We start from the raw sequence: 17,163 nt of genomic DNA, 5'->3' as shown, positions 1-17,163 counted from the left end.
AGGTGAGGGCCAAAGAAGCCCCCCACACAAAGGCCTTTTTCATCAGGAAATCCAGAAGAGCCAGTTTGTGGCAGAATTCACTACAAAGCTCTCAGGTTGCATGAAGTGGGCCCCTCCAGTTATAATTAACATTCGTGGGTGGCATGAGACTGGCAGACCCAAGGGGACATCTCAGTGTCTGAAAACTATGTCATACCCATAAAGGCATTCAAAAACATGTGCTGAATTAAATCTTGGACTGATCCACCCCTGCCCACCCTCTTCTTGTTGCGAGGCAATTAAACCATCTCTCTTAAGAAGTCAGAAGGGACAGGAGAGTTTTGAGGTTAACCAAATGGAAAGTACAATGAAACTTAAAAAGGGTCACTTTCAGAAATGGAGCCACCTTCGTACAACCAAGATGAGAACAAGCCCACAAATGCATTAGAAGTATGGCCTGTTAAGTCAGCAATGTGGTCGTATCTATGTTCAGAGAACATTAACTAATTTAGTTAAAAGAACTGGCATAGGGTACCGGCCCATTTATAGACTGCATCTTCCTGGGTGGGAATGCAAAATCAGAAAAGGAAAAACTGAGATGCGGACTAGGGGTGGGGTGAGTGGTCTTTTCGGCTGATTCTTATCTGAACAGCACACCACCAGTGCACTCAGCGCTCTTTCCTGCTCGGACAGGAAGAAAGGGCACACTTGCTGCCCTCCCAAGTGGAAAACTGGCTTTCCACTGGGGTCAGGAAGTGCAACCAGCCAGGACACCAAAAATAAGAACGTTTCCTACCAGCCTGCCTTGCCCAACAACAGTTTTGATTGTTCTCCCTTCTTTCTGCCTCCTTTTGAGTGTGTGCGATATAAAACTCAAGGCTCCTTCCAGTTTGGTTACCCAAGTACATTTGAAAAGGCTTCTTGTTGTTTTGCTGCACGCACAGCACCCACAATGTTCCAGAGACCACCCCCCTCGTCCTTCTGGAACATGACCAAATGTTCCAAAGCCAGAGCTTGGACTAGGATTTCTGTACAATTCCCTCGGCTGGTGGGGGGCAGAGGCGGGCGTGGGGGTGATGAGCTCCCCGTTACCTTCCACAGCAGTTCGCACTCCCGCTCCTCCAGGGCCTTCTTATGCCTTGCAGTCACAGCCTTGACCTCCGACTGTACCACCTTCGCCTTCATCTCCACCTGTTCTGCCACCGTCTGGGCCTGCTCGATGCTCAGCTAGAGATTAAAAAGAAAGAAAGAAAAATCCCTGAGGCCTCAGAACAACCTCTGTTCCTCGTGCATTTATTTCTACCAGACCTGAAGAGTGACCAGCCAGTCCACCTGATCCACTTTCTTGGAGAGAAAGCAGGCACTCGGGGGGAGAGAGTGGCATTTGTTAGACATGTAACTGAAGGAGCTGCTGGCAAGAGCTGGGTTTCTTGATATCGAGAAATGGCACCTACACGGTGGGTGTCAGACTATTAAGAGACTGACACAGTGAAACCAGTGGAGCTGGGCGGCTGCCGAAAACCAGAAAAGGAGGATCAGATACATCGTGTACAACTCCGGACACACAAGAAACTTCCTCGGATCTGATGGCCTGGCTCCTTGACCGGGGGGAAATCCTACAAGCCGGGTCTGTCTCTCGCATGAGGAGATACCAGAGTTTAGTAGCTAATCCATCAGGGTCTTGTCCAGTCATCAGCAGCTTGGCTTGTCCTGGCCTGAACCCACACCAAGTGCACACTGGGAATATCACCTGTTCTAACTCAGAAGCCGTGCCCTGAGGGTCAGAGACTGTCTACACACTCCCACACACTCCACAACCTGTACTACCAGCCCCAGTAAATCGGCAGGTTTAATCAAGACATATTATTGTTCATAAAAAATTAATCCAGACAGAAGGCTCTGTGTTTTCATTAATATTACATGATGAGTGTTCAAAAGCCACGAGGATTTCTTTGAGCTACTGGGGCATTAAATCAGGGATTCCAACCTGACTGCTAATGGAGCAACAAGTTTTAGAGTAGGTGATCCAATAAGGGGACCCTGGAGGCAAAAGGTTTTGGAGGTTGACCTGGGGTAGACTAGGGGTAGTCAAGAATATGCCACGGCTATTGCTAAAACCTGGGACAGTCCTGTGCAAATCAGGCAGGTGAGTCAGGTCAGCTTAACCCAGGGTCAAATCCCAGCTCCTACTAGCTCTAAGGAAGAGGGCACGTTCCCAGTCCTCTCCAACCTCGGAAAGGGTAAATGGGAGGGAGATCCAAGGCAATAGGTTAACAGGCTAAACCCAGCACCTGGCATGGAGTAAAACACTGTGGTTGCTAATAATTCTCAACTAATAAATGCCTGGAACTCAAGTTCAACCATTTGTCTCCACAGCTTGTATCATAAATGAAGTTGAATCACATACCTAGACTTTGCATGTACAAGGCCCTGGGTTATATCCCCATTCCCACAAAAAAAAAAAAAATTACACATCAGAAAAGCTACTGTTTTAATGACATTGAGTGTTTTCCAACCATATAACTATCTAGATCCAGAATATTGCCAACACTTAAAAATAAAACTCTAAATCTATGAGGCAGGCACCCACTAGTTTTTCTTTCTCCCATGGAGATCACTAATCTGCCCTCTGCAGATTTGTCTGTTCGGGAGATTTTGTACAAACAGCATCATACAACACATGACCTGGATTTTTTATTCTATGGTACTAGGACTCAAACCCAGGATCTCATGCATACCAGGCAAGAACTCTTTCACTGAGCCACACCCCCAGCCTGACCTTATTCTTATTAATATTTCTCCAGCCCAATAACTTTGACATGTTCCACCAGGTATTGCTGGAGCCTCTACTTGCCACATTTAATCCTCTTGGTCCAGATAACAGTTGACACATTCCTATTATGCAAGCAACACTCATAGTACAAATGCCCAAAACACCCTAGTTTCAAATAATTAACTACCTACCCTCACTCTATCTCCACCACCACCCCCCCCCCGGCAATCCTTACAAGGCTTAAGAATCCACTGAGATGGTCACATCTGGCACTGAGCAGATTTGGATGGTTCACAGCCTGTGATGTCTTCTCACCTTCAGTTTCAAAGCCAAGCTCAGATGCCACTTTTTGGGGGAAGCTAGGGTGTACCACACTTGTCCACAGTGTTTTGCACTATCTTTACAGCCCTGTCCCAAGTGCTGTGACATGTCAAACAAAGTGGGGACTAATACATAGTCTAAAGCACTAAAGTCAATTTGGTGCAAGTTAAACATTGTAGATTATAGGACGAATCTATAAATTTTCTATCTGCTTATGTCTGGCCATAAGCATGTTTACCAAACTTCAAGTGGCTGAACTGGATTAAATATTGTCCTCTCAAAATAACAGGTATATCTGAAGCCTCAGAATGTAACCTCCTTTGGATAAAGTTCGTGAGCTGGGCATGGTGGCACCAATCTATATTTCCAGCTACTCAGGAGTCTGAGGCAGGGAGGACTGCAAGTTGGAGGCCAGTCTGTGCAACATAGGGAGACCCTCATCTCAAAATACAAATTGTATAAGGGGGTTGGGGGAGTACCGGTCAATGGTAGAGCACTTGCCTAGCATGTATGAGACCCTGGGTTCAATCCAAAGGAAGGAAGCAAGCAGGGGTGGGAAGGGAGAGAAAGTTAAGCTTATGAAGAAGGAGGTGGGAGAGGGAGGAGGAAAAAAGAAAAATAAGAAGGGGAGAAGGAGGAGGAGGAGGAAGGAGGAGGAGAGAGAAAGGAGGAGGGAGGAGAAGGAAGGCAGAGAAAGGAGAAGGGGGGAGAAGGTGAGGAGGGAGGGAGAGAGGAAGGGAGGGAGAGGGAGGGAGAGGGAGGGAGGGAGGGAGGGAGGGAGGGAGGGAAGGAAGGAAGGGAGGGAGGGAGGGAGGGAGGGAGGGAGGGAGGGAGGGAGGGAGGGAAAGGTAAATTTATGCTATATTAGGGTGAGTCCTGAATCCAAAACTGGTGTTCACAGGAAGCCATGTGATAACACAGACACACAGGCGAAAAAAGGGCAGGCAAACCACAGAAATTTAAAGCGATATAGATACGAACCAAAAACTGCTGGCAATTACCAGAAGCCAGGGTGACGAACAGGAAGGAGTCTTCCCCCAAGAGTCAAAAAAGGCACAGAAGGGCCAACTCCTGGATTTGAGACTTCAGGCCTCCAGAAGATGCCAGTAAATAAATTCCTAATATTTTCAAGTCATCCAATGTGTGGTTGTTTGCTACAACTACCCTAAGAAACTAATACAAGAAGCCAACAACAACAAAGATCCACTCAAATGACCTAAAAGATAAAAACTTAGAATGACCGAGAAAATGAACATGTGCATATAAGCCACAGAAGCCAGAATGGGACCAATACATTTTGAACCTGTCAGACTGTTGATCAGGATTCGATGGGTGGGATAGAAATCTCACTGGACTTTTAAACAGTAACACAGGGAAATGGCTGAAGAGGTGTGGGAGAACTGCTAGGGCAGACAGAGATGCTAACTGCAAGAGGCATTCCCTCAGCATGAGCTAGGGGACAAAGGGAGGAAGAAAGCTGCAATTAGAAGGACCCAGAAGTAAAGAGGTGGGATCATACCCCGCTAATGCAGGAATGGCCAAAGCTGGAGGCTGGAATCAACATTATTGCCAGGATGAAAGACAATGTCCAAGTCAGTGTCTGACCAAGCACATACCAACCACCTCTTAACACCCAACAGAGGGCAGAGATGGCAGACTGCTTCCTATTTATACCTGCATCATACACTTGTCAAACTGATTTTTATACTTAAAAAAATAAAAACATAGAAAAGGTGGAAAATAGCGGTCCCTTATTTCTACAGGGCAAGGACTGGTGGCAGAGCAATAACACTCCTTTGCACAGGGATGTCCTGGCTGCCCTACTCACCTCTGGCCCTAAAGTCTCAACCAGGTTTACTCCTTTGTTTCTGGTCAGGTCCCTGAAGGCTCTATCACTGTGTTCTATGGAAAAAAACGGTTTCTTCCATTTTTTTTAAATATTTATTTATTATTTTTTTTTAAGTTATTGGCGGACACAACATCTTTGTTGGTATGTGGTGCTGAGGATCGAACCCGGGCCGCACACATGCCAGGCGAGCACGCTACCGCTTGAGCCACATCCCCAGCCCGGTTTCTTCCATTTTTTAAAAACAGATAGGAAGGATTCAAATATTTTATTGAAACCTGAGTAATTGCTAAGCATACCAAGATAATATCATTCCCTATCTTGAGAATCAAAAAGAAGGTCATCCCAAGATATGCCCAACAGGACCCGCTGGACTAGTGGCCACTTTGAAACTAGGTTTTGGGAATAGGAATGTGGGTTGAAGGGAAATGACATCAGGTAACAGGGCTGGGTCCACTTTCAAAACAGAAAGACATACCTGCAACAAGAAAGAAAAAAACAAATTCAGACTGGGGATATAGCTCAGTTGGTAAAGTGCTTGCCTTGCCCAAGGCCCTGAGGTCAATTCCCAGCACCAAAAAAGAAAGAAAAAAGAAGAAGAAATTCAACGAGCAGATGCTTAAATGAAAGATCATGTGATCATCTTTCAGAAGTGAACAGATCTAAGCCAACACTTGAAAGATGAGGGTCTTGGAGGACCAATGTGGTGGTGTACACCTGTAATCCCAGAGGTAGAGGCAGGAGGATCCTGAGTTCAAAGCCAGCCTCAGCAATTTGGCAAGGTGCTAAGCAACTCAGTGAGACCTGTCTCTAATAAAATACAAAATAGGACTAAGAATGTGGCTCAGTGATTGAGTGCTCCTGAGTTAAGAGTTAGAGCCCTTGAGTTCAATCCCTGGTACCGCCCCCCCCCCTCAAAAAAAAAGATAAGGGTCTTAACCTGGGCAGATGGAATCAGTGCATGTCAGCCAACTACAGAGTTGGGGCTACTTCATATGGAGGAGTCTAAGACCAAATCTGAGTTCTGAGAGAAAAACTCCAGGTTCTAACTAGTGGTACCTGCTACAGGGACAGCAGTGGCCTGGTTATTGGTATTTAAAGTTTCCTATTGGTCAGAAGGTAACAGAGAATGCAAACATCATCCAGACACTCAAAGGCTCCTATATTGGATATAAGGAACTACTACAGCCCACCCTAAATTGTTGTTTTTGTCACATTTAACATCGTTGAAGTTATGATTCATTCTAATATTGTCAGTGGGTTTTCCCCCTTGGTTACAGGCAACAACATCTTAAATGTGATAAAATACAATTAACAATCAAAGCTGTCTTATGTAGAACTACTATTTCTAGTACCTTAAAAGATATTATAAGGTACACTAAAAAATGTTACACTTTAGCAGGATTGTGATGACACACACCTATAATCCCAGGTCTTCAGGAGGCTGAGGCAGGAGGATTAAGTTTGAGACCAGCTCTGACAATTTAGCAAAATTTAGCAAAATCCTACCTAAAAACAAGGGGGCTGGGGTTGTGGCTCAGCGGTAGAGCGCTAGTCTAACACGCCTTGGGTTCCTTCCTCAGCACCACATAAAAATAAATAAAATAAAAGTATTGTGTCCAACTACAACTAAAAAATAATTTAAAAATAAAAATAAAAACAAGGCTGAGGATATAGCTCGGTGACAGAGCTCTTACCAAGCATGCAGGAAGCCCTGGGTTCAAGTCCCATTATCAAAGGGGGGGGGGGGAATAGTTACACCTTGAGGAAAAGTGAAAGCAGTGTCATGTTCTAAAAAAGCAATTATAAAACATGGGTGTTTTATAAAGCAGACAGGGTGCACTACACACATCTTCCACTCTCCCTTTGTTGTTGGTATCCCTAGACCCTCAGCTGGGCAGATCCTCTTTACAGGACTACCTGGAATTATAATTATTTCAAAGATTCACAAAGTCTGGATTTCTTTCTAGAATGAAGATTTTTGAAGACACGCTCTTTCAGTTGTAACTCTGATTCATATGTCAGATGCTTTTACTTATTTGTTTGTGCTGGGGATTTAGCCCAAGGATGCTTTACCAGCAAGTTACACCCCCAGCCCTTTTGTTTTCTCTTCTGAGACAGGGTCTTGCTAAGTTGCTGGGACAGGCCTCGAACTTGCCGATGCTCCTGCTTCAGCTCCTGAGTCACTGGGATTACAGGCGTGTGCCACAGCACTCAGCAACATGTACAATTTTAAATACCAGATAAAAACCAGGCCCTCAATGGGGGAAATGTACCTTTAATAGATACACCCTCTCCATCCAAAAATCAAGTTATTGGAAGCTAATGGAAAACATGCAAACTAATCTTGAAGTAAGTGGGTGAGGACATCAAGACTTGAGGAAAAAGAGGTGTCTCAGACCGCTCCTGGGAGGTTAACGGCCTACATGCAGTATGGGGCTGCTAATTCGTCACAAGACAGGGGCTGGGAATATCTCAAACATCCTGGCACCAACAAAATCACAGAAACATGATCAGTGGTGTGACTCAAGAGTCCCAAAGTGATCAGAAAAAGGCAAAAAACTTCTCCACCTCCAAGGAAGTAAGAGAGGGAGGGGAGGATAAGTGCCGAGGATCGAACCCAGTGCCTCACTCATGGGAGGGGAACACTCTACCTCTGAGCCACAACCCCAGCCCAGAGGCAAATGCTCTTGATGGAAGAAAGAAGACAGAGTTCCTAAAGTTTCCCCCCTATACAAAAGTTGGTGAGTTTGGGAGGTAACTCAGATTAGAGCTCAGGGTTTAATCCCCAGCAATGCAAAAATATAGAAACAAAAGATGGTAACTGGAAATTAAAACAATACCCAGTACTGAGCCCTGATGTACTGTTCTGTGTCACAGATACTGGTATTTTTAAAAAGTCTTTATGGACTCAAAGCTAATTGCAGAGTTGGTCCGCCCAGAATCAATCCTTGACCTTTGGCATGGCTTCTTGCCCGTTCATTTAGAACTCTATTTTATAAACAGTCTAACATTATCTCTGAGGCATGGATTTAAGAATAAGAACAAGGTTCCCGTGAAAGGAGGGGCAGAGAGTGCAGTACAGAAGTCTGAGTCCCTTGTACCTAAATCCCAGTCTACGTTCGGAGAGTCTCTGGTTAGAACCAGTCACAGGTTACCCGGGACTGTTCGTTCCCTTTCAGTTATTTATAATCAAGAATTCTCCTTAAGACAGCATGTGAAAGCTTTTGATTAACTCGTGGTGTATCGGTTCTTCAACCATTAATTGTCATTGCCCCTCCACCACCATTCAAGGATAAGAGGTGGAGAGAGAGAAAGCTGGGAATGCACACAAGACTCCTAAATGAGAAGGACTGACCGCTGTGGGGGGTAGGAGACAGAGAAGTGTAATGCTCCCACACACATGTAACCTCTGGCAGGTTATTTGATATCTCTTTGGGAAACAATTAACTACACCCACATTGCATGGGACTGCTACTTACACATAAAGCACATATTTGAGTGTGTGGGGTAGAGTAGAAGCTCAAACAGGAGCTGTTAATTTGATCTACATTTAATGCAACCTGGGATCCTGGGCAAAGCAACCGAATTTTATCCTTGCATTTCCACATCTGTAATGGGCAACGGTTGACCTACTCCTTAGAAAAATTTAGATTTGATAGACTCATAAGAGCTAGGCATTTTCTGAATTCACTGTGACAAATTTTTCTCTAGCGGCAGGCAAAAGTGTCTGCAGATCACCTGAATTGTCAAAATGATGGAGACGGGGGATGCAGAGTAATCCAGAAGGTCTGGATTCACTATTGCATTTATACAAGTTTAAATAACTATGTTAAGACACTCGGCTCAGTTCCTTAATTCCTTTGTGACATGGTGCCTTATCTATTACTTGTGCTTTAAATGGAAGAAAGCCAATTATGTTTACTTTTTTTACTAGGAAGGCAACATACCCAATAAATAAAACCAGAGCGACCAGGACAAGATAACTACTGTAGGTTGTCTATAGTATCTACCTCACCTCTCTTACCACTAACACCAAATGAAAAGTAACTGAAGCTCCATCTTACCCAAGGCTACAAAGAATGCAAAATAAAAGCTCCCTTACAGATGATGTGGTGCTAAAACTGGTTTTGGTCAAAGAGAACTAAGCAGATATGTTAAGCCAGGATTTGTGGGAAGAGTTCTTTAAAAGGTGCAGTAGCACATGCCTATTAATTACACAGATTGAGACTGAGGCAGGAGGATCCCAAATTCAAGGTCAGCCCCAACAATTTAGCAAGACCCTGTCTTAAAATTTAAAAAGGCTGGAAACTGGGCATGGTGGCACATCTGTAATCCCTGCTGCTCAGGAGGCTGAGACAGGAGGTTCATGAGTTCACAGCCAGCCTCAGCAATGGTGAGGCACTAATAAAATACAAAATAGGGCTAGGAGGGGCTGGGGATAGAGCTCAGTTGGCAGAGTGCTTGCCTCACGTGCACAAGGCCCAGCACCACCCAAAAAGATGTGGGAGGTTGGGTTGGGGGTGTGCTAGGGATGTGGCTCAGTGTTGAGTGCCCCTGAGTTCAATCCCTGGCCACCCCCCCCAACACACACACACACACACACACACACACACAATGCTGGAGATGTAGCTCAGGGTAAAGAATCCCTGGGTTTGGGCTGGGGATGTGGCTCAAGCGGCGGCACACTTGCCTGGCATGCGTGCGGCCCGGGTTCGATCCTCAGCACCACATACAAACAAAGATGTTGTGTCTGCCAAATACTAAAATAAATAAATAAATAAATAAATATTAAAATTCTCTCTCTCTTTCTCTCTCAAAAAAAAAAGAAGAAGAAGAAGAAGAAGAAGAAGAAGAAGAAGAAGAAGAATCATCATCATCATCATCATCATCATCATCATCATCCCTGGGTTTGTAGCTCAGTGGTACAGCACTTGCCTCATATTTATGAGGCACTGGGTACGATTCTCAGCATCACATATATAAAAAAAGATCCATTTAAAAAAAAAAAAGTGAGTTCAATAAACCATAACAGGCTATAAAATCCTCACTCCTACTGCTTACCATATATAATGAATACATCTTCAGAACCTGGGACACTTCCCTCAGGGGAGACTCCCAAAGGAGCAAAGAGTTACTTCTACCTTTAAAGCTTTACATATTTTCCAAAGTTATGCGGTATTCAGTTATTAAAATAGTACAGTGGTATCATTTTAATAGTGTTACTGCTCATCTCCCCATGTTTATAGTTAAGCAGCTCTATTTTCTGTTTGTAAGGTGTATTTGCATTTCCCTCAGTCCCTGACCTATTAGCATATTCCTGTTTAACATTTTTATTATTTTGGTACAGAATACTATTTATCTGCCATATCACTTCTAAGCATTGAGTCCCCTCATGCATTTGGAGACTAATATACCCACCTTTATTTTAATGCTTTCCTCTTATGTAGCCCTTTAAAGTGGCTGGGTTATATTCTGGTGTGGACTATAATTAATCTGTTCCTTCTTTGGTTTTTTTTTTTTTTTTTTTTTGGGGGGGGGTTGTTGGGTAACTGAGGTGCAATTTACCACTAAGCCACATTTCCAACCCTTTTTTGAGACAAGTGTCTCACTACATTGCTGAGTTGGGCCTCTGCCTCGGCCTCCCAAGCTGCTGGGATTGCAGGTGTCCTAGTTTCTATGATTATCTTACTTGGTCTAATGTCTTACAATAATTCTACAGGGTTACTGGCAAAATAAAGCCTATTTCGGAGATGTCTACCATCTTTCTTAGGGTCAGTTTGTCACTACAAATACACAGCTTTTAAATAATGCTGGTAAATGAATAGAAATGGAGAAAAATCGTGCTATGTGAAATTACCCATACTCAGAAAAAAAATCAAGAGTATGGAAGCCAAAGCAAAATACGGGAAAGATGGCAGGAAAGGAGGTTGAATATGATATAAAGATGTAAGACATCAGTAGAATAGGAGGGAAAAGGAGGGAGGAATGAGGGGAAAGGGATAGAAATAAGGAATGAAATTATAGCTTGTTACACACATGTATAAGTGTGCCAAAGAGTTTTTTACCTGTAATAAATATGTGGAAAACAGCAATCAAAAATAAATAAGCCAAGGGGCTGGGGATAGAGCTAAACTGGTAGAGTGTTTGTTTCACATGCCCAAGGCCCTGGATTCAATCCCCAGCACCAAAAAAGGAAAGAAAAAATAATAACCCCAGCCAAGCCCAGTGGCTGGCACACGCCTGTAATCCCAGCAGTCCGGGAGGCTGACAGAGGATCACAAGTTCAAAGCCAGCCTCAGCAATGGTTAGGCACTAAGCAACTAACTCAGTGAGACCCTGTCTCTAAATAAAATGCAAAATAGGGCTGAGGATGTGGCTCAGTGCTCCTGAGTTCAATCCCTAGTACCAAAACAATAAATAAAATAAACAAGCAAAGGCGTGAAAGAAATATCAGTACAAGAGAGGAGAACAGGGGGAGGAACCAGGGGAGGGAAAGAGAAGGGGGATGGAGATTTAAACCTATTAAAATGAACCCCAAATACTATGAGCATTATAATGCTCTTTTTTAAAAAAAATTAAAAAGCTCCTAGGATATTGTGTGCTCAAATATATAACAATCTCACAATCACATATGATCTAAAACACCAATAAAAATGTGGAAAACTTTTCCAATAAGAGCTCCTGGGGAACTAGGCATAGTGGAACACACCTGTAATCCCAGCAACTGGGGAGGCCGAGTAAGACAGGAGGATCACAGATTTGGATCACAGATTTAAGGCCAGCCTTGGGAACTTAGAAAAAGCAGCTCCTGGTAGCACAGGGAGTAACTGGGTACTACAGCATGTGCTAGGCATGCATGAGGCCCTGTGTTCAACCTACAGTACCAAAAATAAAACAAACAAACTCCTGAATGACACGCTTAATGCATTAATACATCAATAATACAGAGCCAATGAACAAGTCAAGACTCTTACACCAGTGACTTCTACATCACACTTGTTAATATTCCATGCTCCCACCATGTAATCATAATAATTCTACTTATTTAAGCAGATTAAGCAATTTAATATTATAAGGGCTCAAATAGTATATATATTCCACCACCTCCCCCCCCCCAAAAAAAAGGCACTGTCCTCCCCCAAAATTTCCATGTTAAAGGCTTGTATTCATTTTTTCTGTAATGTTCATGTTAGGACAGTCTGCATTCCAGCATTGCTATACTCTTACTATAAAATTATTAAATGACATCTCAAAACTTCAGAGCCTGGCCCATTTTTTCCATGGCTCTGTGTAAGTATGTACCAACTCCTCCCCATTCTGTCTGTCTGAAGAACAGAACTATCGCCATTCTTACCAGCAGCCTGTATACAAAACGCCTCTATATGATGAAACCTAGGCCACACCAGTCTTTCTGGGCTTGGGAACAGTTTGTTTCTATGGTGTGAGGAACAAACTGGGCTTTCAGTCAATGGAATGAAAAGCTAGCATGTCCTCAACCTTGAGCAAAGGCCTGTGCAGGCAGCTCAGGAAGGGAATGAGCAGCTCTGTTTCCACCCACACCCAGGAGCCACTTATGCCACTGACACTGTTTTCCAAGAGGGCTTCTGAACTTCCAGGTGGAAGTTGGAAATGACCAATTCACTGAGATTCCATAAACTAATCAACCAACCAAAAGGCCTCAGACAGAAAGATGTGTCTACCCCCAGTCTTCAGATCACTGGTTGAGTACTGGTGCTAAAGCACTGTAACCCAGAGCCAAAAAGGTTGGTTTCTTTCCCTCTCCCCCCCACTTCTCTCTCTCTCTCTCTCTCTCTCTCTCTCTCTCTCTCTCTCTCTCTCTCACACACACACACACACACACACACACACACACACACACAGTCATGTGAGGACTTTCAGTGTCCCACCTCAACTCATCTGCCACCTGGCTCTTCCACCCCAAGTGCCCCATGACCTACTACTCAAATTAATGCCAGCCACATACTATTAACTAACATTTGACCCCCATGGGCTATGTTTAGAATGTTTTCCCCTCACCCAGCAGCTTCTTAGCACCATATTTAATTTAGAAAGTTGAGCATGACAAACATTCATCTTCTGCCCCTCTTCTCAACAAAAGGTTCACCTCTGAGATTTCACCATTTTAACCACCCTTCATAAGTTTCCAACAAATCATGAACTCATTCTTCTCCAAGAATGGCTGAGCTCACAAAGTGCACAGAGTACCAGCAGTTCTCTCACTTGTGGTTCAAGGAACCCTGGAATATTTTCACAAGAACAAAAAAAAAAAAAAAAAAAAAGTGGAATAAAATTATGCACCATGGAGGTTAGGCACCAGAATCTAGGAGGTTCTGGTGAGGCACTGTGGACGTACTAATTGTAGTGGCTTAAAACAGAACACACACTGGGCGTGGTGGCTATAAGGCAGGAGGATGGCAAGTCTGAAACCAGTCTCAGCAACTTAGACCCTGCTGCAAAACTTTTAAAAAGGCTAGGGTTGTAAGTCAGTGGGAAAGCGCCCCTGGGTTTAATTTCCAGCAGGGGGAGCGAGGGCAGAATACACAAGCTCTTCATCTCTCTTCAGCTGTGTGGACACCAATACACTGTCATACAACAAAGTAATAACCTGAACAGCAACCCCTAGGCACCGTGAAGGTCTTTTTAAGGAAAACTCTGGTTTTAACAGTGACAGAATGAGTCACTCCAGAAATACAGGCTCTTAAATTTTAAAACTGCAGCGTCAGAAAATCTGACTCATGAGAAGAAAAGACTGTTTCAATATCATGCAGATGAACTGATAACTGCTCATAAACTCATTGAATAAAACCTGCCCTTCTCCAGAGTATATGATCTCAATTCTTCAGCTCTTCCAAATAAGGAACATATTTTCTTAAATGATTCACCTATTCAAATACTCCAGAAAGTAAATAATAAAAGTTTTCCATGCAATTTCTGCTAGAGCTTATTGAGCAATTTCTCTTGACTTCCAGCCTTATCCTACAACAGGGGGAATGTATGCCATCATGATTTTCTGATTCTTAAAACCTTGTCACTTGAATCAGACAAGGAGATTTAAAAGCAATCCAGGTACACTATTACCTAACCATGTTAAGAGACCTTTGTCAGCTCTCAATAGCACACATGCCCCTCCTTAATCCTAAAATTATAGAAATTCAAACAGACAAGGGTTTTAAATAACCAAGTCTTGATCACCCAAAGACACTCTGGAAATTGTATAAAATGCTTTGTGTTCATCACTTCTCATCTGTAAATAAGCAAATCTGTTTAGGAAATACCCTTGCCTAAAAAGCATAAGTGTCCAGTTTCTGCAATCCTGGTTGAAGAATGCCAATGTCTACTTGAATTTGGTGAAAGGGCTGAGATTTCAGGTAACATAAAGGTATGTGATGGGGCCCATCTAGGTGTGGGGGGATGTAATAACTTGGGTCACATCCCTATCATCCTCCCAGGACAGTGCTAGGTACCCTGCATGGATGACACATGTGCTCCTTGTGGTCATTATTCCACGTGCCCCCACATCGCAGTCTGCCCAACTGTCTCTCCATGCCGACTGACAAGTAGAGGGAAAGGTTCCCGGTGGGAGCAGTGAAAGGTATGGAGGCTGACCTGGATTGCCTGGCGTCCCTGCTGGGCATCTGCCAGCAGCTGGATGGTGAGTGCCCTCGAGTCCTGCAGCGCCTCCTGGAGGTAGATGAAGCTGTGGCCACCGTGTCGGCCCATTGTGCACTCCCGACAGATGGGCACAGAGCAAGTGTCGCAGTACAGGTGCAGCACCTGGGGACCAGAGAGAGGACACGTATGAGAGGTGCAGGGTGCAAGAGAGGAGAAAGCAACAGTGGTACCTTGGGTCCCAGAACCCCAAGGACCCTCTTCCCAACAAGCAGGCACCCTCCTACAGGTGCTTCCCTCTTGCTCGGCCCCAAAGCTAGCGGGGGAGCCCACCTTGGGTTGCGGGTTCAGTCATATCCCAAAAATTTTGGCCCTAATCATAACTGAAATGCTTCGACAAAGACACGGATGAAAACAAAACAACTCTCCGGGCATGAAGGATTTCCCGGCAACTCAGCTTAATCATCCAGATTAAAACTATGTCCCCGGGTTGCAAGAATATCAAAAGTTTCTGTGGCACTCCAGTCACTGGGTGTGTGTTAAACATACCCAATGGTCAAGAGCCCGTTGATGAGGAGGAGGAGCTCGGCGATAGATCTCCTGCCTTGCATTCCTGAGGCACTGGGTTCGAAACTCAGCACAACATAAAAATAAATGAAGATAGATATTGTGTCCATCTACAACTAAAATATATATATATATTAAAATAAGGTAAATAAATAAAAACACCCCACATGAAGGAGCTCTGAGCTCTCTACACAAGGCACACAGCTCGCATCTCCTGGGCACTCGAGCAAGCTACAGAGTTAAGGTACCGGAACGGACATAAGCTAGTGTTAAAGCCAGCCAGCTTCTTGCCTTTCTTCTTCCTGCCAAGTTTTTCCAAGAAGTTGAACCTGAGAGGCAGCCAGTGCTGAGAGAACTACTGTATGTGATGTTATACTCTTCCCTGGGGCCCTGCATCTGGGAAGCAGAGAGAAGGGCTGGCACAACCCTCACCTGTTGATAAACAAGGCACTCTCAAGAAAGCATGCTCCTTGGCACAGGGCACCCGTGTCGGGCAAGGAAACTTTTAGTGTGCAAGGAACCTGGGTGCTTTCCATATAGAGCAGCACTTATAGGTCTCCGGGTGAGGGGAGGTTGTGGCGTGCTCAAGGCTACACAGTTAGCAAGGACTCAGTCAGGAAGCCAACTCTAGGCCTTCTAAAGAGCTGGTTCCAACACAAGCATGGCCTTGGCTACCTCATTCACCAGGCAACGTGGAGCTCCAGGGTGTGAGCCTCAGGGAGAGGCTGAACCGGAAGCAGCCAGGGAGGTGGGAGACAGACTGACAGGCCTGGAGGCAAGCCTGAGGGCCCCACTCAGAGAGGGGCTGGGGATGAGGCAAATAGTAGGAAAGTGGTTGCTTCTCTCTTTTGAGGTTTTTATTTTCTTAAACATCCAAAATTGTAGCAGGTCCATAGGAAACATCCTCCCACATGGCTCAATAAGGAGCTGCTCTACTTGGGGATATTGACAGGGAAGTGTATGGTCCAGCATGCTTAGACTTAGAAACTTAGAAGTTTAGAAGAAACTTCTGGATTCAGAAACAGGAAAAGTTAAAAGCTTTAGGATATTGTTTTTTTTTTTAATTAATTTTGTAAAGAAGTGGATCTGATGTAGGAGGTTTTACAGACTCCATACGATTATATAGACTCTACACAGGGAAATGTGAAAAAGTTCCTAACTCCACTACCAGGTGAGAGAGAGCACTGCAGAACTTTTCCCAACAACAGCAGTAGCCTGAAGCCAGGTGGTGAGGATTTGCCTCCCTCAAGGCCAATTGCTTTTTAAGCAGGTCCACCTTTTTAGAGATGAGCTAATCCTTCTAATCTGTTAAAACTAAAAAATTCTCGTCGGTTACACATCCACAATTTTACATAATGCCCAATTAGTAATTGTTGTATTCTGCTACTTTTCCTATCCCCTACTATTGATTCTGCAATCTGCATTTGGGGTAAAATTGGGAGTTCATAACCCACTTCAATCTAATGTATGAAATATGATATGTCATGAGCTTTGTAATGTTGTGAACCAATAAAAAAATAATAAAAAAATAAAAAAGAATATTAAATTTAAAAAAAAAAAAACTAAAAAATTCTCAAGCAAAGTCTAAATACTAACCAAAAGATGCTAAGCTGGATAAATCCAGGAAAAATTCCTGGGCAGCCCTCCTCCACCCACCCACCCCCCTTTTACGAGGTGGTGCTAAAGCAATTCTACCAGTTTCAACAACCTCAGCCACATTCCTTCCCTTTGCTCCCTCCATTTGTCATGGGAATAAAGGGATCAATCCTATGCTAATGTGAAGTGTGAAAACCTTCTATCAGAAAGTTCCTTTTAAAATTAGAATAAAACACAGCTCTGAACCCTCAGAGGTCTTCCCCTTTCTACCAATCAGCTACGCAACTTGAGACCACATCTATTTTTTTTACATCTTTTCTCAGGACAGCTGTGTGGACTGGCCAAAGGCCCCTAGCTTCCTTCAGGCTGTGGGTTCATGCAAACATAACAGCCTAGGACCGCTCTGCACTTCAAGGCCTGGGAGTGGAAAAGAACCTCCGGCTATTAA

The 17,163-nt window shown here is 44.0% G+C and overlaps 1 protein-coding gene across 1 annotated transcript in view; it reads right to left on the bottom strand.

The window, feature by feature from the left end:
* The window catches only part of Trim71 (tripartite motif containing 71), a 64,812-nt gene that overhangs the window by 5,138 nt on the left and 42,511 nt on the right, over positions 1–17,163 (bottom strand). Inside the window, exons 2-3 of the mRNA XM_026406816.2 lie at positions 14,550–14,717; positions 1,072–1,206 (exon numbers count right to left, since the gene is read on the bottom strand). Coding sequence (XP_026262601.2) covers positions 1,072–1,206; positions 14,550–14,717 — 303 coding nt within the window. The remainder of the gene's footprint in view (positions 1–1,071; positions 1,207–14,549; positions 14,718–17,163) is intronic.

The sequence above is a fragment of the Urocitellus parryii genome, chromosome 3 (assembly GCF_045843805.1).
Source record: "Urocitellus parryii isolate mUroPar1 chromosome 3, mUroPar1.hap1, whole genome shotgun sequence".
Taxonomy (NCBI): domain Eukaryota; kingdom Metazoa; phylum Chordata; class Mammalia; order Rodentia; family Sciuridae; genus Urocitellus; species Urocitellus parryii.
The sequence above is the reverse complement of the archived record's forward strand: the minus strand, read 5'-3'. Positions and strand labels throughout refer to the sequence as shown.